This window comes from Ascaphus truei, chromosome 18 (assembly GCF_040206685.1).
Source record: "Ascaphus truei isolate aAscTru1 chromosome 18, aAscTru1.hap1, whole genome shotgun sequence".
NCBI lineage: Eukaryota > Metazoa > Chordata > Amphibia > Anura > Ascaphidae > Ascaphus > Ascaphus truei.
The window spans coordinates 15,804,409-15,830,551 of NC_134500.1; the positions used below are offsets into that span (position 1 = coordinate 15,804,409).

The 26,143-nt window shown below is 42.1% G+C and overlaps 1 protein-coding gene across 5 annotated transcripts in view; it reads right to left on the reverse strand.

Moving 5' to 3' along the window:
• Positions 1–5,786: 5,786 nt before the first annotated feature.
• AP4E1 (adaptor related protein complex 4 subunit epsilon 1) overlaps positions 5,787–26,143 on the reverse strand; it is a 30,047-nt gene continuing 9,690 nt past the window's right edge. For 4 of the 5 annotated variants that reach the window (XM_075575676.1, XM_075575677.1, XM_075575679.1 and 1 more), the window contains 11 exons: positions 25,012–25,154; positions 24,205–24,314; positions 23,096–23,214; positions 21,273–21,575; positions 19,205–19,319; positions 15,918–16,053; positions 11,389–11,641; positions 9,258–9,794; positions 8,910–9,100; positions 7,748–7,905; positions 5,787–6,739 (listed from right to left, as the gene is read on the reverse strand). In XM_075575676.1, coding sequence (XP_075431791.1) covers positions 6,570–6,739; positions 7,748–7,905; positions 8,910–9,100; positions 9,258–9,794; positions 11,389–11,641; positions 15,918–16,053; positions 19,205–19,319; positions 21,273–21,575; positions 23,096–23,214; positions 24,205–24,314; positions 25,012–25,154 — 2,235 coding nt within the window. In that variant the 3' untranslated portion in view covers positions 5,787–6,569. Of the gene's footprint in view, positions 6,740–7,747; positions 7,906–8,909; positions 9,101–9,257; positions 9,795–11,388; positions 11,642–15,917; positions 16,054–19,204; positions 19,320–21,272; positions 21,576–23,095; positions 23,215–24,204; positions 24,315–25,011; positions 25,155–26,143 lie in introns of those variants that run through there. The other variant, XM_075575678.1, reaches the window with a different exon arrangement.

Below are 26,143 nucleotides of genomic sequence, written 5' to 3' on the forward strand. Positions count from 1 at the left end.
AGGAGGAGGGCCTGGAGGGTATTCGGCACTCAATAGTCCACAAAGGTACGTGTGTCTATTTGCTGTTTTGTTGGTATTACGGTTATGGCACACCGACAGGTGGAAACCTGCTGTTAAAATAATGACTTTATTTTTTTTTTGTCTTTTTCTTTTTCCCCCTCCCAGTCTTTTTCAGTTAATTTATTGTACTAGTTAATTTATACGCCGTCCCAACAGCGATGTCATTATTGTCTCCTCACTAAACGATGTTATATAACAGGATACAATGCTATGTAACTCAAAAGTAACATCCTCCCCTTTTTATGTTCTGTACCCCACTCCCCATTGGTCTTACCAAAAAAAGCAAATAAAGAACAAGTTTACAAAAAAAAAAAGTGAGGACATATTGATAGTGTTGATAAAAAACAAACAAAAAAAACAATGCAGAATATAGTAGCATGTGCCATCTCTGAGCTCACACAATGATCTTAAATGACAGTTCCTACATTCTAATCATGGCGACTGCTCGTTTTAAATATTTTTATTAACCCCTCCACTGCCAGCAGGGCCAGCAATGCATTGCAAAGCCAAGTGGTTAAAGTAAGCATTTAAAAATAATTTTAAAAAAACAGTGAACATAGGAAACCCTAACAGGGTTAACTAACATGTAACAAAAGCAGCAATACAGGTTTCACTTTTTTAAATGTTTTTTTTTTTATTACAGTGTTGAAGCAGGGAGACTCCTGAGCGGAACCCCGATTAATTTTATCCCCGAGATACTCACCTCCGTAGCTGCTGCTGGTATCTCTGTGGAGTTCACATGTCCAGGTCACGTGGGCCAATAAGCCGCAAAGGATGACATCACAGATTCCTATTTGCCCATAGGACATTTAAAAAAGGAGCAATCCATGCAATACCCTACTTTTATTTTTATTAAATAAAATCAGTTCTGTAGTATTAGATACATACTACCTTTTTTAATTTTAACATTCAACTCATTTTTAAAGAGTTTTAATATACAGAGCCTCCTATGATTTCTATAGCAGGTTTAACCCACCTCCCCAGCAGTGCAAGATCTTTGTAACACTTTCCTGTTTGTGATCATTTGTTGCCAATGTTCCCAGCAGTTTTAGCCGGCAAACTGTAACAATAGATAATGTTACCTTGGTAATATAAGAATACATTGTAGCTGCTGAGTTACTCTGACTGAAGGATTGATTTGAAACTGAAAGACAGCCATTTAGTGAACCCTGAGAAGCAGGATCTTTGCTGATTGATCACAGGAGAACCAAATCGATCTGCAGTTTAGGTAATTAGTTTTCAATTAAAAAAAGGTAATAAAATTATAGATACAAATACATTTTAAAGCTGCTTCGATTGCCTCTTTCAACACCACAATTTCATTAGGCACCCAGATCCCTGGCTGCATAGATACCAGCACCTCTAAGGAGCTAAGTACCTCTGGAAGCAGGCGGCCTCCAGAGCTGAAATTGACAGGGTTCAGCTCCTGAGAACCTCTGCTTCAATCCTATAATAAAAACAAACGAAACCCGTATTGCTGCTTTAAAACAAATAAGAAACAGAAGATACACAATTTACACTGGGATTCACTAAATACTGATACCAAATACTACACCCCAATCCTGCGGTACCTGCTATTGACTTGAATCAGCGTTTAGAGCCTATCCCTCTTAGGCAACAATATACAGTATATAAATATCAAATAATTAAATCACTCATTTAATTCATTAAACATTTCACTGCGATTAGTTCATTTTGATCCTAAATAGGACGGCCTCTGAAGTTCCCACACTGAACAGAAGGTGCTGAACTCCAGCAACGGGCATCATTGTGCTCACTGCAGCAACGGGCATCATTATGCTCACTGCAGCAACGGGCATCATTGTGCTCAGTGCAGCAACGGGCATCATTGTGAATAGTGCAGCAACGGGCATCATTGTGATCAGTGCAGCAACGGGCATCATTGTGATCAGTGCAGCAACAGGCATCATTGTAATCAGTGCAGCAACGGGTATCATTATGCTCACTGCAGCAACGGGCATCATTATGCTCACTGCAGCAACGGGCATCATTGTGCTCAGTGCAGCAACGGGCATCATTGTGAAGAGTGCAGCAACAGGCATCATTGTGCTCAGTGCAGCAACGGGTATCATTATGCTCACTGCAGCAACGGGCATCATTGTGCTCAGTGCAGCAACGGGCATCATTGTGATCAGTGTCCAGGTCACAGCATGATGTGCATAACAGCCACATTTACACCAGCTCTCCAAAACGGCTTATTACATCAAAGCGTACATCAACTGTACGAAACCCTGAAACTTTATTGGCGCAATCAATGTATAATATAGCCGTACGATATGGCTATCCAACTATGTTATGCTTGCCCTTTATTTTGTGCATGTTTATTTACCGTGGATTACACCTGCATTTCTGGTAGGAATTCCGTTTTTGTTTTGTTTTAACTGACCATTCATTTTGCTTGTCCAGTTAAAACCGATTAAGCCTGGAAATGAATGAGTTAAGAGTGTAGAACGACACTACTTCTTGATTGGACAAACTCTAGCACGGGGGTGGCCAACTCCAGTCCTCGATGGCCCACAACAGGCCAGGTTTTCAGGATATCACTGCTTCAGCACAGGTGGCTCAATCAGTGACTCAGTCAAAGACTGAGCCACCTATGCTGAAGCTGGGACTGATTGAGCCATCTGTGCTGAAGCAGGGATAGCCTGAAAACCTGACCTGTTGGTGGCCCTTGAGCACTGGAGTTGGTCACCCCTGCTCCAGCCTATGCTTTTTATGAAGCTTCCCGTGTTTACGAATCACATGCCGCAACCGCCTTGCTGCGCAGAGAGACAGAGAACGCGGATCCAGAGGCAAAACAAGAAACACGTAAAAACAGGTTTTTTTGTATTTATAGTTGTACATTTTAACACTGGGGAGGAAAAAAAAAAGATTGCTTACATATATTAAGGGTAAAAGGGGACGATAGACAGCACTCTGATAGTGTTAAATGTATGCAATTGCAGGGTGCACGGAACAAAAGGGGACCCTTATTCCCCTGTATAGTACTAACAAATCTACGTAAGTACCAGCACTCACTGTCTAATAGCTAAATGATGAAAACAGTTGTAATGCAGAATAAACATTTAATAATAAAACAAACCAGAAATAAATCAAATGTGTTTGCAGAAACCAGTATCATAAATGGGAATGTCACAAAGTGAGGGGTTAGGGGGGGGGGGGGGGAGGAAAAGGGGAAAAAACATGAAACACAAGGAATATACACAAAAAAAAAAAGAGAACGGAAAGTATGCTAGGGGGGCGACGTTTCGAGGGACTACCTCTTCATCTGGCCCATTCCCCCTGGTAAAAAAGGTCCCAGAGATACTTCCCTAAGCCTCCCTTCCCCTATAACTGGTCAAATCAGACACCCCTGAAAATAGATAGCAAACATACAGTGTAGGCTAAATACAGCTAAACAGCTAATAGCAGGGAAGCAAGAATCCACTAAAGTCAATGCCAGTAGTTCAAGTACCACAAGAAACTGTGGGCAATAGTACAGTAAAGGCTTAACACGGCTTGCAAGAAAGCAGCTTGCAAAGAAGCACCAGGAGTCCACAACAGTCAATGAAAGGTAAATGGGAATAGCAAATGAAGACAGTAATCAAACCCTCTGTGGCTCTGCTCCTTGTGCTCGTGTGGAGTGCTGAGCATTGACTTTAGTGGATTCTTGCTGCCCTGCTATTAGCTGTTTAGCTGTATTTAGCCTACACTGTATGTTTGCTATCTATTTTCAGGGGTGTCTGATTTGACCAGTTATAGGGGAAGGGAGGCTTAGGGAAGTACCTCTGGGACCCTTTGGACCAGGGGGAATGGGCCAGATGAAGAGGTAGTCCCTCGAAACGTCGCCCCCTAGCATACATTCCGTTCTCTGTTTTTTTTGTGTATATTCCTTGTGTTTCATGTTTTTTCCCTTTCCCCCCACCCCCCACCCCTCAATTTGTGACATTCCCATTTGTGATACTGGTTTCTGCAAACACATTTGATTTATTTCTGGTTTGTTTTATTATTAAATGTTTATTCTGCATTACAACTGTTTTCATCATTTAGTTATTAGACAGTGAGTGCTGGTACTTACATATATTATTACTTAAATCATTTTCCAAACACTGATATTAGAAAAAAAAAAGAAACTGCAGGGGAGCTTTGAACATCCCTCAGCAGTAAATTCTCCTTCAGCAAAGGGAATTTATACAACGCTTTACACGAATATAATACGAGTTTAATTATTCTCGAAGTTGGTAACTTCTAAAAGGAAAAAAAAAAAGCCTCTGTATATATGACGTGTTTGGGGCACGGATATGGAATGGATATATTTTAAATATGCAGTCCCATTTACTTTACTTTTGTAGTTTCAGTTGAGAGCATAAATCTGCTTTTAATAGTAAATTTAAATTACTAAAAATAATTCAAGTGCAGCCACAGTTTAGGTAATCACAAGCCATTGATGTTTCCAACATCTGGGCCAAAATGTATGGTGTTGCTAAATGTATTTAACCACTTTTTTTTTTTTAGCAAATTTTTTTCCCATTGCTTTTTGTTTTGAATGATATTCAAATTACTTACTAGAAAGCAACCAGGGATTTTCAAATGAAACTCAAGCTAAGTGTGAATACAAGTGACCTGCTGAAATCGGTATGGTGCAGCCTATTACCGGAGCTGCTGTGGTGGGAATTCAAATATGTTTTGGCAGGAAAGTTTTACAATTAAATTAAATTCCAATACAGGAACCCCTGAAAACGTGACCATATTTCACTGGGTTAATATGTAACCGGTCTGCATTTGTAATCTGAAAGCATTTCCAATCACCCTACAAAGTTATTAAACAAAAACGCACAAGCACCTTTTATGATCATTTTTTGCCCCATAGGATCTCCGGAGCTGAACCCCATTAATTTCATCTCCTGGGACTCCCAGCTTCCCGGAGATACAGACCTCCGTAAAGGGGTTGCCGGTAGCCGCTCGACTACCAGGGTTCACATAATTGGCAGCGTCTCCTGCGCTCTGCGGGCCAACAGGAAGCCGTGATGTCATCCGGTGCGGCTTCCAATTGCCCACGTGACGTGGGACCTTAAACGTGTGCGCGCGCGTGGTCTTGCAGTTGAGTCTATCCAGGATCCAATACATAAATGGATAAGGTCAAGAAATATAGGGAGAGATTCACAAACCTCCGACACGGGTTATCGTGCAGCATCCCTGTGCTCGCGGTCATTCACGCACGAGATCACAGTATGATGACCTATATTGGAGCTGGTTAAATCCGGGTGCTGGTATATGTACTCAACTTTGAGTGTTAATTTTTCCATTTAGATTTTACAATCCTTTACAGGCCCCTCTGGGATTCAGTTCTCATAAAACAATACAGAAATGGGTTTACTTGGAACAAATTCCAGTCCTCAAGGGCCACCAACAGGTCAGGTTTTCAGGATATCCCTGCTTCAGCACAGGTGTCATTGACTGAGCCGCCTGTGCTGAAGCAGGGATATTCTGAAAAATTGACCTGCTGGTGGCCCTTGAGAACTGGAGTTGGCCACCCCTGTAATGGATAAATAAAATTACAATAATGTATTTTGCCATGTACTTGGGTTAGAAGTATTTGCGAGTTAAATGCACACACTTAAAACAAAAAAAAAGTAATACAGAAGGCCGATCAAATCCATTAGTCATTTCAATGAGCAACTAACACTATAGGCTGGGTGTTTTTCTAGCAAAAAAGCAACAGTACGTAATAATACAAAGATAATGCCTTTATTGAACCACGGTTAGTTTTTTTTTATATGCAAAAAAAAAAAAAAAAAACTTTCACACTGGAGCATCAGGTCGACGGAGAAAAGGAACTTGACAGGTACGTATATTTATATAAGGGTTTGTGTTGAATATCTGTAATAGAAGTTCCGTGTGAAGTCCATTCCTTATTTTGATTTAACCTATCCCTCTAAATTTCATTTGACCACATGATTTCTTCTTCTTCCCTCCCCTCCTGGTTTCTTTAGGCCGCGGCTCTTGAAAGCGAGAGGGGCCAATAATAGAATATATTGCCAATTTGAAATGAGTGACATGTCACCAGTCACGGTCAGGATGTGCCAACATCAAGAGGCTCTTGAAACATACAGATGGCCAACGGGCCTTTTCTGAACCCCACATTTCACACCGCAGGACAATAATGCAAAGGCGTTCTTATCGGGCATTTTCATATAAGAGTGCAGCAGGTAAATCAAGAAGATCTCCACGTGTAGACCAAAAAAATAAAACCCATCACTTCCATTGTAGTGCAAATAAATTAAAAATAAAAACAACCTAGTAGGTATCATGACACACAGACTGTTGGTACAAAAGAGTATAGTAAAATAATTCAATAAAAATCTGCCTCAATAACTCTTTTTCTTAGTATTTTGTCGTGCTAATCAACCCTGGGCACGAATCTGACTAGTCCCAGAAGTGGAAAGTTGCTTTGGTATACAATATCATTGATACAACCATGTAAACGTTAGCATTCAGAAGAGCAGGCACTAGGGTCCTTCCTGTTCTTCCAACGCCTTTTGGCACTGATGGAGTAAACAATCTGGAAGAGTAGATGAAGGGGATCTGAACCATAATGCCAATATCCCGGCACGGAGGTGGCAGTGCAGCAGAGATGGTACGGATGGAAGCAGCTGGCATGCAACTATTCCTTCGTCACCTTAAACCAAGAAAACACAATTGCACCAAGAAATTAGATTATGTCTTTGAAACAGGAGCTGTGCCCCATTCATTTCAGCTCTGGGCACCCTCTGCTTTCCGAGATACATACTTCCGTAGGGGGTGACGGCAGCAGCTCCAGCTGGGGCACTCGTAATGGCGGCTTTAAAAGCATCCCACGTCATGCGGGCCAATAGGAAGCCATGACATCAGTCCTTGCAGCTTCCTATTGGCCAGGACCTTTAAAAACAGCACCAAGATACCGGCACCCCATTCAGAGATAAGAGGGTTCTCGGAGCTAAAATTAAATGTGGATCAGCAATTGAGACACCCTGCTTCAATCCTATTTTAATTTAAAAAAAATAAAAATAAAATATGTGCTTTGACTGCTCCTATAGGGACACATACTGTAGTTCCAAGTGGACTACCTCAATGTTCGGTACTGGGACCACTGCTTTTTAACCGGTTTATTAATGACCTTGAGTTTGGCAGACTGCAAAGTCTCCATCTTTGCTGATGACACTAAATTATGTAGTATAGTAAAATCAGATGTCATTTTTCTACAGAAGGACTTGGATAAACTGGAAACTTGGGCAAGTTAATAGTAAATAATACAGATTTGACCAGCAGCAAAAAAAAGGAAAGGGTTCTTTACCATAAGGACAATTAAGATCTGGAATGTATTACCCATGGAGTTTGAGACTGCAGATACAATACTACATGTTACACATCTTTTTAGAAAGGAGAGGTATACAGGGATATAACAAATAAGTAAACCTAGGAAGGCTGTTGATCCAAGGAGAAATCTGATGGACACTACGGGAGTCCTGAATTTATTTTTCCCCTTATGAGACATAATTGGATATGGTTTCACTTCCTCTGGATCAATATACTGCAAATACAAATATAAGCGGAGTTTCTCCATCATCTAAATTTAACATTGGTTGTACATGTTTTTTCTCTCTCTCATCTACTATGTAAAAGCTTCTGAGAATAGAGCTTGGCTTACCTATGACATCAACGATATAAAGGTGTACTTTCTCCTGCAAGGTATGAAGAACTCCAGAGAGGGACTCCTGGGTGCTGGGAAATGTTACATTCTGTTTCACGTCATTGGAAAAAGCAAGCCACATTTTGCCAAAATCTTCAGTGGAAATCCTCAAAGGTCTACATAAAAACCATGAAAAAAAACCATTACAATTCACTCTCGTCAATACCAACTATAGAAATAATAGTAAACTGAAAAATTATGCCGTTTAAACTTCAGTGGGGGTTTCCGTGTACCAGTGCCCTGATTTGCATGATCACAGTTTAAGGAGTAGCCTCTTTAAGCAGCTAAACACATGAAACAAATATATATGCATGAAGCAGCAAAATGAGGCATGCAAGAATTATTTGGGTATTTCATAGAAACAGCTTAATTTGATTTAATAGGCCTTGATGTGCAGACACACACACACAAACAAACGCACTATTTTAAGTACTGCATTAAAGTATAGAGTTTAAATAAAATAACTTTGAAAATATTTTTAAATACCTACACAGTCTACAATGATTTCAACTGATCAAACTATTCAAAATCACATTTTTGTTTTGAAGACAGATTCATTTTCTGCTGCAAACTTACATGAGGGATTGAGGCTGTGAAAAAGCAAGCCATAGCTTTAATACAGACATTGCAATTCTAGAATATGGAAGAGCCCAAGGCATTCAAGATGCAAAACTTAAATTAAAATAAAGGGATGGTGTAACCTTTCAGACAATGAATGATTTTTTTTTATTTTAAAGTACTGATAAACATTATGGGGTCTATGCATCAACAAAGAAAAGTGTGTTTTGACGCAAAGCTCTGGTTTTTCGAGCATAGCTGCGGCATATGCATGAGCAGTTTCTGACGCAGAATTTTATACTCATGCCACTTTAGATATGGTGGATTTTGGGGGGGGAAAAAAGCGACACAGTTGCAGAATGCAATACAGCTCATATTATGTGCACCGTGTAACTGCTCCCCAACTCAAGCCACAAGCTGGAGCAGACGGAGCAAAATTGTAGCAAAATGCTTTGCTATACGGGTGCAGGATGAAAACGCCCCAGTTTTGCACTACAATTGCCATGATACATAAACCCCGATGTTGCAGACTCTACCAGCAATGTGGATGAACACACTATACCTGATAAAATCTAGCAGCACAAAATCTACAGAAAAGTCAAGTCGCAAAGGCACCTCAAGCTCCGTCTGGTAAGTGATGTGGCCAGAGATAACACCCTTTGTACAAGGGTTTATCATCTGTATACTACCCCAGCAGTGTTCCACACCACGCGCCTCTAGTTGCGAGAATTGGCACTGAAGACTCGGAGACACCTAAAAAGATACAGAAGTGTAAACACCTGTAACCACAACACATCTGTGGATCACTAAAATACTGCCATTGAGTGTGTAGAGAATGTGAAGAGAGTTCATTACATGGTCTGCCCGAGTGTTACAAATGGTGTGTAACGTTTCATATATCGTGACTTACTGTGAAATGATCTGAATCTTCCATTTTCAGACTAACACTTCTGATTGCTGAAGACATCCTGTTGGCCACGGAAAAGGCAAGCAGCAAACTGTCTTCTTTCCATACTTTTCCTGTGTACAGGCTTAGATTTTCACTGCTTGCCAGCTCTGTTACATCTGAATGAGAGTGCCGAGTAAGTTCAAGAGGCAGGGCAGGTATGGAAGGCATAGTGTGATTTGTATGGGCAGGCGCAGAGGCTTGCAAAGGCTGAAAGACATCCAAGTTTGTGTTTGCAAATAGCGAGGAAAGCTTTCCATCCGCTGCAATTTCACACGTGTCAAGTCTTTCAGGCGTTGCTCTGAAGTCCAATGATCTAGAAGGATTTGGCAAGTGTACATCAGCCTGCAAAGTCGGCTCCGGGTAATTCTGGCCATCACCAGGAGGCCCGTGGGAGAGGGGAGAGCTAGTTTGCAAACACTGTTCTTTTTCTAGGACTTTATTTCCACCCATTTTAGATTTTCTTTTGAACTTCTGCGTGGTTTGATCTGCTTTACCCATCTGTGTGAAGTACGAGACAGTTTTATACACAAGGGTAATTTTTTTGGGGGGGGGGGGGGGAGAGAAGGCTTTTTAAATCACTAAAACAAGCAGATACAAAAATGTAGATGAATATATATATATAAATATATAAAAACAGGAATTCCTTACCAGGCAGACCGGCGAATCCAAGACCACGCAGCAAGAAAAGAGACAGCACTCAGCATGAGTGCTGTCTCTTTTCTTGTTGCGTGGTCTTGGATTCGCCGGTCTGCCTCGTAATTCCTGGAATTCCTGTTTTTATTCATTGCTTTGTGCGACTATCACCTATCTTCAACATTTCTGCGAGTGCCATCTGATTCTGTAATATATATATATACACACACACACACACACACACACACACACACACACACATATTATCCATATATATATGGATATATGTAGATATAGATGGATATATGTAGATAGATATAGATATACACACATGCACAAAAATATATTTTAGAAATTGAAAAATGTTCCCATATATAATGCAATTATATTCTAAATATGATTTAGTTTGTTCTTATTATTTAAAGTCACTAAACCAGTGAAGTAGTTACATTGCACTGAACCTTTTAGCATGCCCTTTAACGCTTCATACATTTACTTATTTTTCTGACATCATAAAGCTGTTATTCAATAAGGTCCCATGCAGTCGATCGCACTTCAATTGGCAGTTTTCGGGCCTGTAACAGCGCGATCGGTTGCTTCAGGGCCCTGTTGAATAAGGGCGATAGTGTTAAAGCTCATAGCAGGCACCTCTTTTGCCAGGACACCACACAGGGCCATGTCAACTGTCTGATTTATAATGTGCTTTGAATATACATGTATTTCAGATGGTCAGAAAAGATTACTCGAATGTGTCAAAATATCTTAACTTTGTTACAGCAAAAAACAAGCAACTATTACAAAACAGCATTTTGTTTCTTTAGAAACCCACAAGCAAAAGCTGTAACTTCAGCTCAAGCTGCGACACATTCAGTCAGATTTACCAAGCTGCACAAGTTTCCACTGCTGCCATGGCAGAGAACGTCAGTCGTAAGAGCAACATTTGGTGGCTTCATGAATCTGGCAGCATGGGGCAGAACTTCAGCTGATAACAAGAAATTCTAATAAAACTAATGTTTTTGTTTACAGGCGAACAAAATAACAAGCAAAAACAGAAATCTGAGCGCAAGTGTCTTCAGGTACATATATACCCAACTATTTTTTCTTCCCCCCCCTTTATATATGTACCTGAAGACACTTGCGCTCAGATTTCTGTTTTTGCTTGTTATTTTGTTCGCCTGTAAACAAAAACACATTAGTTTTATTAGAATTTCAACCAAATTTGTTGTTATGAGCTGAAGTTCTGCCCCATGCTGCCAGATTAATGAAGCCACCAAATGTTGCTCTTTTGACTGATGTTCTCTGCCATGGCAGCAGTGGAAAGAGTCTTTCTTCTGGAGCTGCACTGTCGCTTATGGCTGTACTTATATTTCTATGTTTTTAAGTCACTGCACATTTTTTCACTCTGGGTTATTTGCGCTGAATTATTTTTTTTTTCATTGCTTGAACAAAAACAACATACCAAATTAACAGCGTTGGAACCAAGGCCAACAAATAATGTGGAGGCCAATTGCCTCTTTTCTTTCTCTTCCTCTGAAACGGGTGCAATCAATTGGTCAGCTGGCATCATGGGTGGTTCCTCATCACCCAATGAGATGCTAGTCTCCACGGGAGGGGAAATAGAGACTGGATTACCCATGGAGCCGTCCTTTTTTAAGAGGTAGCCATCCTTCCCCCAGACCTTTCTCACACCATCAAGTTTAAGGCGATTATCCCTAAGAAAACACAAAAACGTGATGGATTAGAACAGCGGTTTGTGAGGCATACAGTAACAAGGAGCAGTGTTAATAAAAGTTCAGCTCTCCATAGGAAACATTCAGAATGAACTGTGGTTGAGGCCCAGCTGGAAGGACAAGCTGGAGCCAACAAGAAATCCAGACCAGATTTCTATGCAAACCAAGTATGCAAGCCATGTTCTGCAATTAGGCACTGTTAAGAAAACCAGATAGTGCAGAGCTTGAGCGCGACTGTTGTATGGAGGAGCGACTCCTTGCTGCTCCCGAGCTCTGAAGAATCCCATAAAAGTAACATTTAGGAAAAAGGAGTCCCTGCTCCGAAGAGCTTACAATCTAATTTGTAGAAGGAACATACAGATACAGTAGAAGGGCATACTGATAAGTGCGCGTCTGCAAGTCGCCAAGCTTTATGTATCAGGTGTAAAGTGCTAGCCTCGGAGCTACTCATATGCTTCGTTAAGCAGGTGTGTTTAAGGTGGGTTTTAAGTGAGGATAGAGAGGATGCTGGTCGGGTATTGAGGGGAAGGGCATTCCAGAGGTGTGGGGCAGTCAGTGAGAAAGGTTTAAGGCGTGAGAGGGCTTTAGATACAAAAGGGGGTAGAGAGAAGACATCCTAGAGCATAGCGAGAAATTGGCATAGCAAGAAATTAGGGCCGAGAAGTAAGGAGGAGCAGAAGAGTGTAAAGCTTTAAAAGTGAGGAGAATTGAGTGTGTGATTTGGGATTTGATAGGAACTTGACCAGAAAAGGCTTGGTAGCAGCAAAAATGGAGAGAGATAAATTCCACGGACTAGTTATGTGGCAGGCAGTGTGGAAGGGAGATCCAGCAATTAGAAGCAGAGATAAACGATAAAAGTATCATAAGGATGAAATATGGGACTTGAGCTGGCAACGTGAATGTGCAGAGGAAGAAATGCAGGCGAGCCAGAGAAGAGCGATTATTGGAAACACTGGCTGCTAAAGTGTCTCATCTCTCAAAAGAACAGTGCGAAGGTCGCGCGCAGACTCCATTTCAAAGCATGATCTAGCGGCAGAGATAAGACAAAACCCCCCTGCCAAATCCTCCATAAAAACTGAAGGAGTTGCCCGTAAGAAAAAAGGCAAAACATGAATTTTAACAGAGATCGCTCAGAATGGAGTTGGACTACAAACCCTCTGAAGCATGGGTTGCAAACGTCACACAACCCATAAAGTGCAACCTGAAACCCAAGCTGCAGAGAGAGATGAACATGCCAAATTCTATAAAAAGGTGAAGCAAAGCAAGAGTTGATGAAACAGAAGCTTAAACAGCAGTTGACCACATTGCAAGCTGAAAATGTGACTTGGGAGGCCCAGCAATAGCGATAGAGTTGCAAGTCTTCTGCTACAGCAAACAGATGAGGAAGATTGGATACCAGCTGCAGTCAAAGAGCATCTGAAGCAAGAGCAGAAATCTCAGAGCAACTGAAGGAGGAAAGGAGATGCTCCTCAGATGTTCAACAAGAGGAAGCACTGCGAATGGAAGAGCAGCACCAGGGCACTCTGCAGGATCTGCACAGGGCAGGAGTCAAGCAGTAAAACCGGGAGCAGATGCAGAAACAGCAGAAGCAATAAAGTGTCTGTGTTGCAAAAAAGCAAAAGTAGTAGGAGGGAAGAGTAGAAAATACAGGTTCTTAAGAACCAAGAAGGACAGCAAAGCTGCAGTCAGAGAAGGGGGCATACAATGGCACTTACAGCCTGCAAAACTAGCGGAGATACCAGAGTGCCGAGAGTCAGGAGAATATCCTCTAAGTCCTGCACACAATTTAGGACAGACTCAGACCTCCAGGACTCAGTAAAACAGCCTATTGCAAAAACATGAGTTCAGCACTGACTGACGAACTGCAGAATGATAAAGATCTGCAAGACCAGAGGGATGACAAAGATAAAGCTGCAAGAGTCCGGCCAGGTGAACTGACACCTATTGGAGCAGCTGCGGATGCAAGCACCCTGCAGGAACTAGACAAGACTCGCGTGGGTGCTCATAAGAGGGAATGTATGCTTGATGAGATGGCCATTGAGTTGCAGCAAGAAGTGGACAGCTAAAAGAGCAGCTCCAGACACATGGTTCCTGAATAGCCAGTGCCAGGCCCAGACTACAGAGCTATAGGGAAAGTCTTAGCAACAGCTGTAATTCCAGGAGATCAAGATGCTCAAATAACAGTTAGAGATGTTACTGGACCAGCAGAACACTCGTCTCAAGGATGAGTGATGTAGAGAAAAAGACAGCTCGTCAGGAGAAGGAAGAGATGTTTGTAAGAGAAGCGGAGAAAGTGTAGAGACTGCTCACCAGACAAAGGGATCACATATGGAGAAGCTTCAAGAGAAAAACAGCATTGAACAGCAGCTTGAGGAGGGGGTGCCTGCCCTGATCAAAGTGTGTGTGAGGACACAGGCCAAGTACCAGTGGGCAAGGAAGATGTGCAGAAGCTAAAGGAAGCACTGGACAGAACAGAATGTGTCTCCCAAAAGCAGACCGCACACGGCAAAGCCAGATGGAAAAGTGGCGCACATCTGTAGGAGGCCCGAGAAAAACAGGTTGAGAAGAAGCAGAGCGCTCTGCAGGCAAAAAGTCTCCAGGAAGCGAATGAGGTGCAGGGGCATTTGAGCTGCCAGTGCCCCCTTGCAGAACAGCACAAGTAGCTAAAGACTGTGCTGAGCCGCACCAAAGTATTTCTGGAAGCCGAGCTTAGAGCCCAGGTGACCCCGTATGAAAGAGCAGGAGAATGAAGAGAAAATCACGAGAAATCAGTCTGTTCAAGGCTTTGGAGAGTATCCTACAGCTAGTTGCAGAGTTTCCCAAGCAATTTAAGCATACTGACATGATGCAGAAATGCTTCCTGGTGGAATTTATTTACGGGAACAAGGAGATGGTTCAGAAGATAATTCAGCACCAGGACCTGCTAAAACAGTTACTACAACAATTTGATGCTAAGTAACTGCTTCACGTGCAGCAACACAAAAGTTTCATTGATGGCAACATAGCAGAGTAAGTTGCCTTGGAAAGGTGTAAATAGTGAGAACAAATGTTAAGTACTTTCTAATAAATGAGCAGTTAAATGACGCGATCCATAAAGTCTATGGGTTTTGGAGGAAGCTGGCAGTTCTGCTGAAAAACTCAAGAAGATGTGTCTAGTAGCCCAAGACATGTGGGGGTGAGGCTGCAAAAGGCCAAGCAGTTGGCTACAAAGAAGCTCTACCAAATTGACGGAGGGTCATTTAAACCGTTTTTTACCAGATGGAGCCCTCCATTCTTCAGAGGAAAACACCAAAACTGGGGAAAAAGCAGAGGGTTCGACAGCTCAGTCATAGGACTGATATCCACCAACTGAATGACCATTTCCCAGGAGGAAGAAAATGGGTCATCGCCAAGAGTTACTGCTTCTCAGCGATGGTCACTCAACCAAAAAGGTGCTGAGCTGGGGGAAAAGGATGTGACCGTGTCCCAGACTGAGCCAGTGAGAAATCCAGACCAGGATTTGGGAATACAGGGCATATTTCCATGCAACCCATGTGCTGCAAATCAGGCACCTTTGAGACCCCAGATGGAGCAGACGTTGAGTTAGACTGTTGTATGCTCCCTGCAGGTCCCAGGGTCAGGAAGGAAGCGTCTGGTTTGGAAGAATTCCTGTGCTTGGAGATGCAACCTCTGCAGCATTAAACTGGGAGAAACTGGGGAAGGTTTAGAACAGCTGGCTTAGCTGGGCTTCATTGGGGAATTAGTTGGATCTAGACTGGTAAGGCAGACCAACAGTAAAAGTTTAGTTAGTGCTCCAAGAGAAGCTGGGCTTTTTATTTTGACTTATCTGATCTCTTAGAGGGTCAGGTGTCAATGTAGCTTACTTTCCAATAAAACAGGAAAGGTGATGTTGCCATTTCCGTTTACTCATAACACCTGCGTTGGCAGCGCTGACCCACGCAGAAAGAGGAGACCCCCAGAGAGTCCGCCAGGTCATAGTACAGACTCCAAACTGAGTAATAGGACCAGGTAACAGACAGACAATCTGGTAAGCTCAGGCGTAAAAAGAAGGTAGTAAAGCAGAAAGCAAAACTTTTTACAACAAAAATGTGTGTTACAGTATTTGAGTAGGGGAGAACTGCTGTTTCATGGCCAATCACAAATGGTTTGGGTGGAGGGAGTGAAGTGTAAACAGACCCCTTTTGGGCTACACCAGGACAATGATGGTTTTGAGAGTTTATTTCAGGTTGATGCCTTTAAAATCAGAAATGGCACTTACTCCCTTTGTCCGGTTTCCGCACTGTTCCCAGAGATCTCTGAACCTATAGAGATTGCAGTGGGAGACTGTATATTGGCGAGACCAATCGAAGGCAAACTGGGTGAGAAAGACAGCCCGTATGGTTCCAGGTTCAAAGCTGTGAAAATAGAAGTGAAACTTTACTTTTCATACTAAAAATCAAGAAATTAAAATCCCCAAAATAAGTTACTACCTAGGTGTTTAAACGCCGTCGTAAAAGTCTAACAATAGAGATTTTAAGAATGATGACTTATGATTCTTGGATGCATTTGACTGACTAAAAAATGAATTTAAAAGACGCAACGCTTATTTTGTTCAGCAAGATCCATTTTGATGACAGAAAAATAGAAATTCCGGGGAACTCAAAATGAAAGAAACAACATTCTACTCATCTGTCTGGGGCGCCAGTGAATAAACCAGGAATACAAAACCGGGTCAGCAAAATCCAACAACCCGCAGCACTCGCCAAATACTTCAAAAGGTTATTATATTAATGCATCCAAAATTAGAATTTAAAAAAAAAATAAAAAAATATCTACACAGATTCTAGTTTTAGATGCATTAAAATAATAACATATCAAATATTTGGTGAGTGCTGTGGTTTTTGGACGTTCCATTTATAATATTACAGTTTTGCCAAATATGAACATTAGAATATAATTCGTACAGAAGTGAGGAGGAGTTTATCATCATTTTTCCATAAGGCACCAAGAAATTCCCCAGGGCAGGGTAACAGGGCTGTGAAACAAAGCTGCAACTAAAAACCTTGTGCACTGGTACAGAAGCCATGTTCCAAGGAGCTTACAATCTAAAAAAAAAACAGCGAGTGGGAACACGAGATTTAGTGGGAAAATCCATTGCCATCAAACTGTTAAAGCTCCTATCAGGAATATTTTGGAGGAAAATGATGGCGGTCTCCCATTCACATGAATTAGGTTGCAGGGCAAGGAAAGAAAATACAATATATACATGTTCTATGGCAATTATGGGGAAGCCTCCTTGATAAATAACAAATGTTAGTCAAAATGACTGAAGGGAGGGGAAAGGGGTTGGGGGAAGAGATGGTGGGGAGGCATTGCATGGAGATTTACTGAGATTTCTACTACAGGGCCTTACACATAATCAATATTGCACAGCAATGGCCATTTCATCACAAAGCTAGTCTTGTGGCCAATGTCCCGGGAGAGGTTGCTAGTTACAGAGCAGCGTTTCTCAGAGTTTGTAGCAATGTTAGTCACGTTATTAAGATTCTATCTTCTTAAAACAGTAATGGTTACACAAATTAAATGTCTGCTTTCCCATCTGGTCCATATGTACGTTGTGGAATGGACCTCACGTGAACTCTGGATTACCTCAGAGCTGGCCCAGCTTAGCCCTTAAACACTTTGGTAGAAGTCACAAATCTCTTCCACACGCACACACAATCCCTCTTGATTTAACTCTCTGAGCCACACAGACACACAGACACACAGACACACAGACACACAGACACACAGACACACAGACACACAGACACACAGACACACAGACACACTTCGCTAACACATCTGCAGTCTTTGGTTCTGTCAGCTCAACAAAAAAAAAATGTATCCATGTTCTTCATACAAGTTAACCCCTTCAGAAGCAAAGGGGTTAATATGCAGAAAACCAAGTCTGAACATTTAAAGAGCAGTAACCACATTGTCACTGCATTTCGGCGCTTGTAAGAAGAGTGCTAAATGCATGAGCTGCATCTTGTGTGATCTCTGCCCGAAGACGCTCCTTCCATGTAAAGAAGAATGCTCCTGATTTTCTTGTTTACATTTTTGTCCTGGTCAGGAGGCTGAATCTGGCTCATGACATTGCCAACACGTCTCAAGGAGTAACCAAGTGTTCATGTCACGGCCTTTCTGAAGCTCGAACATCTGTTGTCGCTCTCCTTCAGACTTTGGGGCAAGGTCACTCAAATCTCCCTGTGCCGCAGGCATCCACATGAAATTGTGAGGCCTACAGGGGAGGGACCCATTGTGCCAGACACGTTTCATGTACATGCTCATTTGCATGTCTCATATATACACACTGGTGAGATATGCACTTACGTCTAAGTGCTGTACCCAGGAACATAAAGGTTTATTTTTCACTCTCCGCTTGCAAACGGATACAGATGAGCTCCGACACCTTTGATGATTAAAAAGTCAAACTTTTATGTAAAAGACAGGTTTACACTTGCATAGATGGAATAAGTGTTTTAGATGGAAAAGTTCTTTAGCGAGGGACTCCACAGACCTCACTATCTGCACACACCAGAGCTGTATTTGATCTTACCAGACCATACTGTGTCACAGTGAGTTAATAGGCTGACAGCAGCTCATTGATCCCATGCCTCTCTGATCTACATTTAAGCGGATTCCGAGTATATTAGGCCTCGGCCATGGTTTCTGCTGGCGTGCAGAGGCTCAGGGAAAGCGGTACTTTCCCTGGCCTTAGACAGCGTGCCATCCGTGGGCGTGTCGGCGGGCGGGCCAGTGACGTCACGGAGCTGGTTCGCCCTCATTGGGCGAACCGCTCACGTGACCGACCCTGCGCTCCGGCAAACGGGAAAATTTAAAATTTTCCTAAGACCTACGCGCGCTTGCGCAAGCGTAGGCGAGCCCCTACTAAAGCCGCTCTCATTGCGGCTGTAGGGGCTCAGTGCCGAGCGGAAGCGCGGCTCAGCGCGCCTCCGCCCGCAAGCACTATCCATGGACGCGGCCTAAGGATCGCATTGGGTAGGTGGTTGGAATATTCACCCGTCATCAACCTTTACTGTTAGGATCTTGAGTACGAACTACACTCCGCATTAGATCCAGTGTGCGTTAAGTTTGTCATTTTAATAACCAATATTTTAGTGTAAATAAAACTAGATTTTAACATGTATCACTTATCATTCAGAGCGTGAGCTGGAGGGCTCAATTTGGGTTACTTCTCTTTCTATTCTCCTACTGTCTATACCTACCCAAGAAAATCGCCCACATATTATATTTAGCAGTAGCGCCCCATTGGTTTCAAATGACCTGATGTTAAGAAATGAGAAAGCCATGTATATAGAGAGGAACATTTTCCTGACATGTAGTCATATAAATCAATCAAAACCGTGTCTTGCAGTCTCCATTGACTCATATACTGGGTCAAATCAATTACAGATCTAGCGAACTGGAGAATTGTAACAGAGAATATGATCCCCATTGAGGATGGCTCCATACATCCAGTTGCTGCTAGTGGAAAATGCGAAGGTAAAAAAAAAAATGTACCTTTTTCATGAGACCGTTTTTCCTCCTGGCGCTGGTGATGAGGTTTGTAGGGTGCAGCACCTTTACCAAGAGCATCGGCTACAAACCCATCCAGGAAGGACAGCGACGCATCCACCTGAGAAGAGAGCAGCGAGGGCAGTATCGGGTTATATCCTTCGTGCAGTGCAACAAATATCTATTAGCGTACTTAGCGTTTCTTTCATGTGGTCATTTCACCTCGCAGAAAGTCTGCAACACCACAGAAAAAATTCAATAAACAAAAAAATTAAATAACTCAATTACCTTTTTTGCCCATCCAGTCTAGTTTAAACCCGTTGCAAAAATACTACACCGTATTTCTATTTCACTTACAGTTCCTTTGCGTGTACCCAATACAGTAATTCATGTTCTTTACCTGTACCCCCTCTTTAAAGCCCCCCCCCGCCCCCACGGCCACAAAGCTCCATGCAAACACTACTCTTGTAATACAAGCCAGGTGAGCTTTTGCGAAGCACAAACAAAGGCAGTGGTGAGATTTAATAAACGGATGTGAATCACACAAACCGGGTGACTGGACCAGAACAGCAGCAAGAGGAAAGCTCTGTCCGAAATTGGGATAGCCACAAAGATCGGAGGACAAAGCAAGCACCAACAGTTAAAAACAAAGTGAGTGTATTGAAGCTAGAGTGCAGCACAGGGCAGGTGCGGGGACCGTGGTTGTGAGAGGTCCGGGCAACAAAATCCTAGGGGTAAGACGACACTTAACATCGCGCTGATGCACTTACTCAAATACCAACTGATTCATTTTCAACAAACACCACCAATACACCAATTGCATAAGGTATATCTTATCTACCATATATTGGACTTGCCAATTAATATTGGAGTTCTATTCTTGCTCATCAAGTGAAATCTCTCTCGAGTATTTGCAAGCAATACAAGCAAACATCTATACCTCCAGATTAGGGATAAGGGGACACCACTCTTGCTAATAGAGACTTTAATCTTCTTTCTGGGTTCATCTTATGCACATTAGCTATGATTTATCAAATGTATTGATCAGCTATTATTGTATGTTTTTAGGATTGCTATTATCACAAGCATATTTAGTCTCAAGCAGCATAGACTACACTGGGAATATTTGTCATTATTTCCTTTCTTTTTGCCCTACCAGTATGTCTGTTTGAGAACTAATGTAATTCTTAGGCTTTTAAGTATTGGTATTTTTGTTGTTTAGACCAGCGGTGCACAAACTTGGGGGCGCGGGGTTTACAGAGGCCCCGCACGCTTCCCGAAGGCACTTAAATTAAGTGTCTGGGAAGCGGTGAAGGCCTCTGTAAACCTCACTTACCTTGGCTCCGGCGGCTTCGTAGACATGTTGCCATGGCAACATGACGCCGAGGTAAAGGGGGGGGGGCGCGCGCTCGCTGAGACAGGGGAACTACCGGCAAAGGGGTGCAGGGGAAAAAAAAAAAAAAAGTGTAATCTTAACTCCCAGGACATACTTGAAAACAAGAGCTAACTCTCAATGTATTACTTCCTGGTAAAATATTTTATAAATAAATAGTATACAAACATACTCTGGGATAATACAAGGAGCTTTCAAAATAACTATTCATCCCAAGGGCAGTACAAACAACTTGGAGACATCCCTTAAAGTTGGAGGAAAAGAGAATTCACCAGCAACAAAGGAAAGGGTTCTTTACAGTAAGGGCAGTTACAATAGATATCTTTCCCCCTTCCCCCCCCCAAAAAAATAAGAAGGTCGGACACTTTTTTAGAAGGGAAAGGTATACAGGGATATACCAAACAAGTAAACATGGGAACGATGTTGATCCATTGAGAAATCTGATTTATTTTTCCCCTTATGGAGATATCATTAGAGGATATTTCACTGTTTTTATTTTGTGTTTGCCTTCCTCTAGATCAAAATACAAAAAAGTATCGGTTGTCTAAATTTAGCATAGGTTGAACGTCATCTGTGGAAGAGATATAGTACTGTACTAGGGACATAGTTTAAAAAATCAGCATTAAGAAAGTCTTTACCAAAAGACCTCAGTAAGCAAAGTGTATGTTGAACCCATCTTACCATTAAATCTGCACAGCCAGTGTTGACCGGGAGCACTCTCTGCATTAGAGCGACATCTTCCTGCAGTTGCTTTAATTCACATGCGTGCTGCCTCATGCCCGTGTCCAGACAGGTGCTGAACTCTTGGATTACTTTATCAACGGATGCAGAATGCGGGTTAAGAGCAGCCAGTTTGGTTATTGCAGCCATAATCCAGGCTTTTGTTTCAGAGGTAACGGAGCTTTCTTTCAGAAAACTGTGCAACTTCAGCATCACAGTCTCTGTGGGTACATTTTGCACGAGGTAGACATATTCTCCCAGCACCTACAAACAGCAAATTAATCAATAACATATGAACTGACAAACCTAGCAGGTTGTGGGGAGCGCAGAATTTCAGGAGTCCGACGAAGCTGCCACGCCAGCGAAACGCGTAGAGTGAACTAGCAGCAACCCAGAGTGTGCCCTCCATGCCCCAGAACCCGTGTGGATCCATTTCAAGATCGATCGCGAAACCGGAAGTGACGCGACGGGCCGAACTGGAAGTGACGCGACGCGATCCCGGGAGTGGGGTAGATGGGGTATACTGCTGTTGCGCTTTGATTGTTACGTGTCTATGCACATGGTGCTAATGTAAGTGTGGATTACCACTGTTTTTATTGAATACATCAGTAGTGAACATACAATGTTGCACTAGAGTTGTCTCTGTTTCCATTGAGGGTTCGTTCCACTGACACCAGGGAGAGTATCCTAAGCAAGATCCCCCTGCAAACCACAGAATCTTCAGATTGTCTTCTAATGCTGTATTTTGACTGGGAGAATGTGAGTTTTTAATCTCGATCCCCATATACATTGCTACAGGTGTTTTGGACATATTACACTATTATTTATTTCATTCCTTTTATATGGTGAAATTCTGCGCTCCCCACAAGCTTCTTCCAAACAGTCAAGAGAGGAGGAACTGGATCTTCTCCTAAGAGGGTTGAGCAGCGAACTTTACTAGTATTATCACTATTTTTGAACACTGTTTATATTTATATATTTATTTATCACTATATATTTATCACACCTTTATCGGAAGCGCCTCACGATTTTTGTTTTAAACCTAGCAGGTGTCTGCAAATGGCGATCGTGAAGAAATCAGGTGATTCAATTGCCGCATTGGCTTGCCAAAATTATGTGAAAATGTTCCACTCCCTTCTCGCCACCAAAGAAATATTAACATGTATTAAACAGAAATAGCCGTGTTAGTGCAGTTACGATAGTGCAGAGTAAATGAGTACTGCAGTATTAGGAAATACCTTTTTTTTATTTTGAGTAACAATTGATATTAGAAGAAGACCAACTTTCGAGAGTTCTCTTCTCTTCCTCAGGTCAAGCAATTGATGCCGGACAGAAGGAAGAGAGGAGAACTCTCGAAAACTTGTCTTATAATATCAATTGTTAGTCCAAATAAAAAAAGGTGACACCTAATACTGAAGTACTCATTACCTACATGTAGAAGAGACATAAAAGCATTAATATCATAATCTCCATTTCACAAATCAGATATGAGTGTTACAATACTACAAAAGGTAATAACCACAGACCTACACAAAGATTCTGTAACGCAATATAAACTCAGATTTAATAAGAATAATAAAACCGTATATATATGCATGTAGTTTTACTCTTTTCAAACCTTCGGCTTTGTACCAAAATGGTGTAAAACGAGAAATTAGCCTCTGTGGAACACCTTATTTATGTTAATGGCACAGAAGCGAGCTCCCACACCCAATAGAAATGCTGAGTTATGCTTCGGAGTTCTCCAACACAAAGGAGCGGCTTTTCACTGATATCTGCCTTACCCAGCTGAGAACCTGAAGGAACCGCTGCGGATAATAAGCAGTGTCTGTTTCCAGCAAGGTGAGATAAGACTGCACCGCGTACAGTCTGAGCTGTCCGTCTTCCGTTTCATCATCAAACCCTGTGGGAAATGAAAATTTCTATTTGAGCTTTAGGAGCACACATTACACAGTCAGAGATAAGGTTTCCTTTAGAAACCCATTTGCTTAACATAGAGTTAAAAAGATTTAGCTTTATGGGAATAATATAAAACTGCATTATTCAGATCTTCAAGATCTTTCTGGTTTTTAATCTGTAGCCTTCATAAATGCAGAAAAGGCCATATTTACTAAATGGTGCCCAGTTATTAGGCTGCTTACAATCCCAATAATTTGATTACATTGGAAGGTGCCCAATCGCTTAGTGAATCTCCCTCCAAGAACCATATTTACCAAGCTCGTATGCGGGTTATTGCACCCCGATCCTGCGCTAACCGCCATTTAAGTCAATGGCAGGATCGCAGTGTGATCGCCCCCATCTGCACGTAATGAATCCTAGTGTCAGTCTTTAAAAAGGTAGTCACGTTACTCCAACTTCTCAAATATATATGTAATTGTCAAGGATTGGACTTCAGCTGGAGTGGATCCCAGTGGCAGGAACAGTAGGGAGCGTGGTAGGGGGTCACAAGCAGAGGTCAGAGGCAGGCGGCAGATAGCGTAATCTGGTAACAAGCAGAGGTCGGCAACGAGGACACTGGAACAGGGCAATAGCTAACACAGCAGTAACACAGGAACCTAGCAAGAGCTGAGGGACCAGTATAAACAGGCAAGGGAGGTTTATATATGCAGGCTGAGAGGTGGAGCACAGGTGCAGGAGGTGTCAGGTTTCAGGGTCTGGAATGTTCCTTAGTTTAGCAGCAGCAATCCCGGTGGACAAGTATAGGCACTGCAGGCTAGAACAAGACATTGAAAGAGCGGCAGCAATCCCGGTGGCCAAGCATGGGTACAGCAGGTTAGAATATGACAGTAATGCATCTCCTGCAGCTCCGTTTCAGTTCCAAGAGTTGTTGCATAGTTGAACCTACAATAAAATTAAAATGTTGCCTTTATGGCCTGTTCGGTTAGTCGATTACCTTCAGCCAGGAGTTGGAGGAAGTTATTGGGAATGTCTGGGTGCATTACATCTCCTCCAATAGAGAATACCACATTCATTGTCTGTATAAACCAGCGATTGTTCGGTGCGTATGTGAGAAACGAGTCAAGGAAAAAGGTCACATGTCCGTTACATGACAGACCACTCAAATGACCCATGCGTTTCTAATTAAAGCAAAAAAAAAAAAAATCTACAATCAAGAAGCCCAAGCTCAGATCTTTAGAACGGGGGAAACGTTGGATTTTTGTGGTCATCCTTAAATTGATGAAACATATAAAAAGCAGATGTGTGACGTTTCAAAACAATAAATCATATATAGAGGAATGGTTTCCTTCAGCTAATATTACCCAGAATAGTTGCTACAACATTTTTATTTTAAACCCATTCGCATTGCAAATTTAAAACGAAGACAGTACGAAGAATGCAAGCTTTTCAAATCAGATAATATGTAGGACCACATTGATAAGTAACCAGCTTTTACTGTGTGTATCTTCTATTTGAATTAAACGCCTTAACTTAGAGCACTAAAGGGCTTCTTCTATATCCCCAAAAGCAGACGATCAGGCCACTTTCGACCAAAATTTCCCATTGATTCACCAATACACCCCTACATTCTACAGAACAGCTTTAAAAAGCCCCAACTGATTTTTAAGTGCAGTTTTATTTTATACTTCATGGACAGACTCGTCTCTATATACTGTATTTAAGGTTTTATATCACATATACTAGAAAAGAACGAAATATTAACTTGATGAACACCACACAAAAAAAAAAAAAAACAAAAGGATATTTTTCTGCTAGCTCAGCTATCTTCCCAACCAAGGTGATTATTGCATATTCTTCTTTGCTCTGCCTCAAATACTCCAGCATCTTCTGGACAATCACTGTTACATTCTGGCCATTGGTGATTCGATAAAGCAGTTCCAGCGTCTGTTATCGGAAAAAAGAAAGGAGAACAGCAATTGTTTTTTTTTTTTTTTAATTAAGGTTTAACACTTCAATGCAATATTAAGAACTGAAAGTTGTGATACCTTATTGCAGTCCAATAAGAGAATCATCCATAGATCTACAGAGCTTTCAAAATATGACAGGTATTTTACACATAGAGAAGTATCCAGCGCTACTTTGGTGTTATAGCGCCCTGGTGTGCAACCTTTTTTTAGCTGCGGCCCCTAAGTTTAGCCTACTACGGGAACCCCCTCCCCACGGCCCCGCAACACCGTAAGGATTAACTCTGCCTTGCGTCCCTGTTTCTGAATGGGACCCCGGCAGCATTAATATTCTGACTGATTCTACAGAGATCAGCAGCAGCCCCTCTGGCTCTGCTCAGCCAGCTTGTATCACATCGTAGATACCCGAATATGGGCAGATCCATATTCAGGCATCCAAGACATCATCCAGGCTGACCGAACGGAGCCAGAGAGAGGCACGGGCTGCTGCTGTCATGTAAATTAGTTCCTGCCATTTCGGTCAGAAGATTAACACTGTGGGGGTCCCATTCAGAAGGATCCCAACAGGCATTAATCCTTTCATGTTTTGGCGACACCTCCCCCCCAAAAAAAACACAAAATGCTACGCTGCCAACAACCCCCAAGGGGGGCGCGATCCAGAAGTTCCTCACTACTGTTATAGTTGTTTGCCATGGTCCTGCTTCACTGGAGCACCCAAATCACAAGATTTGGTGCCAATAAAGCAGATGGGCAACTTCTTCCACGGAACAGCGGCAAACGGATTATTTTCCTGCGGCTCTTCGGGAATATTAGTTGGGCTGGATGGATGCTTTTATTTATATAGCACCAACAGTGTACGCAGGACTTTGCATTTCATTACGAGGTGAAATACAAACAAATAATGTAGTAAGTAAATTACAACAAAAGGGAGACCCTAAAAAAACAAAAAACAAACTTAGAATCAAAGTA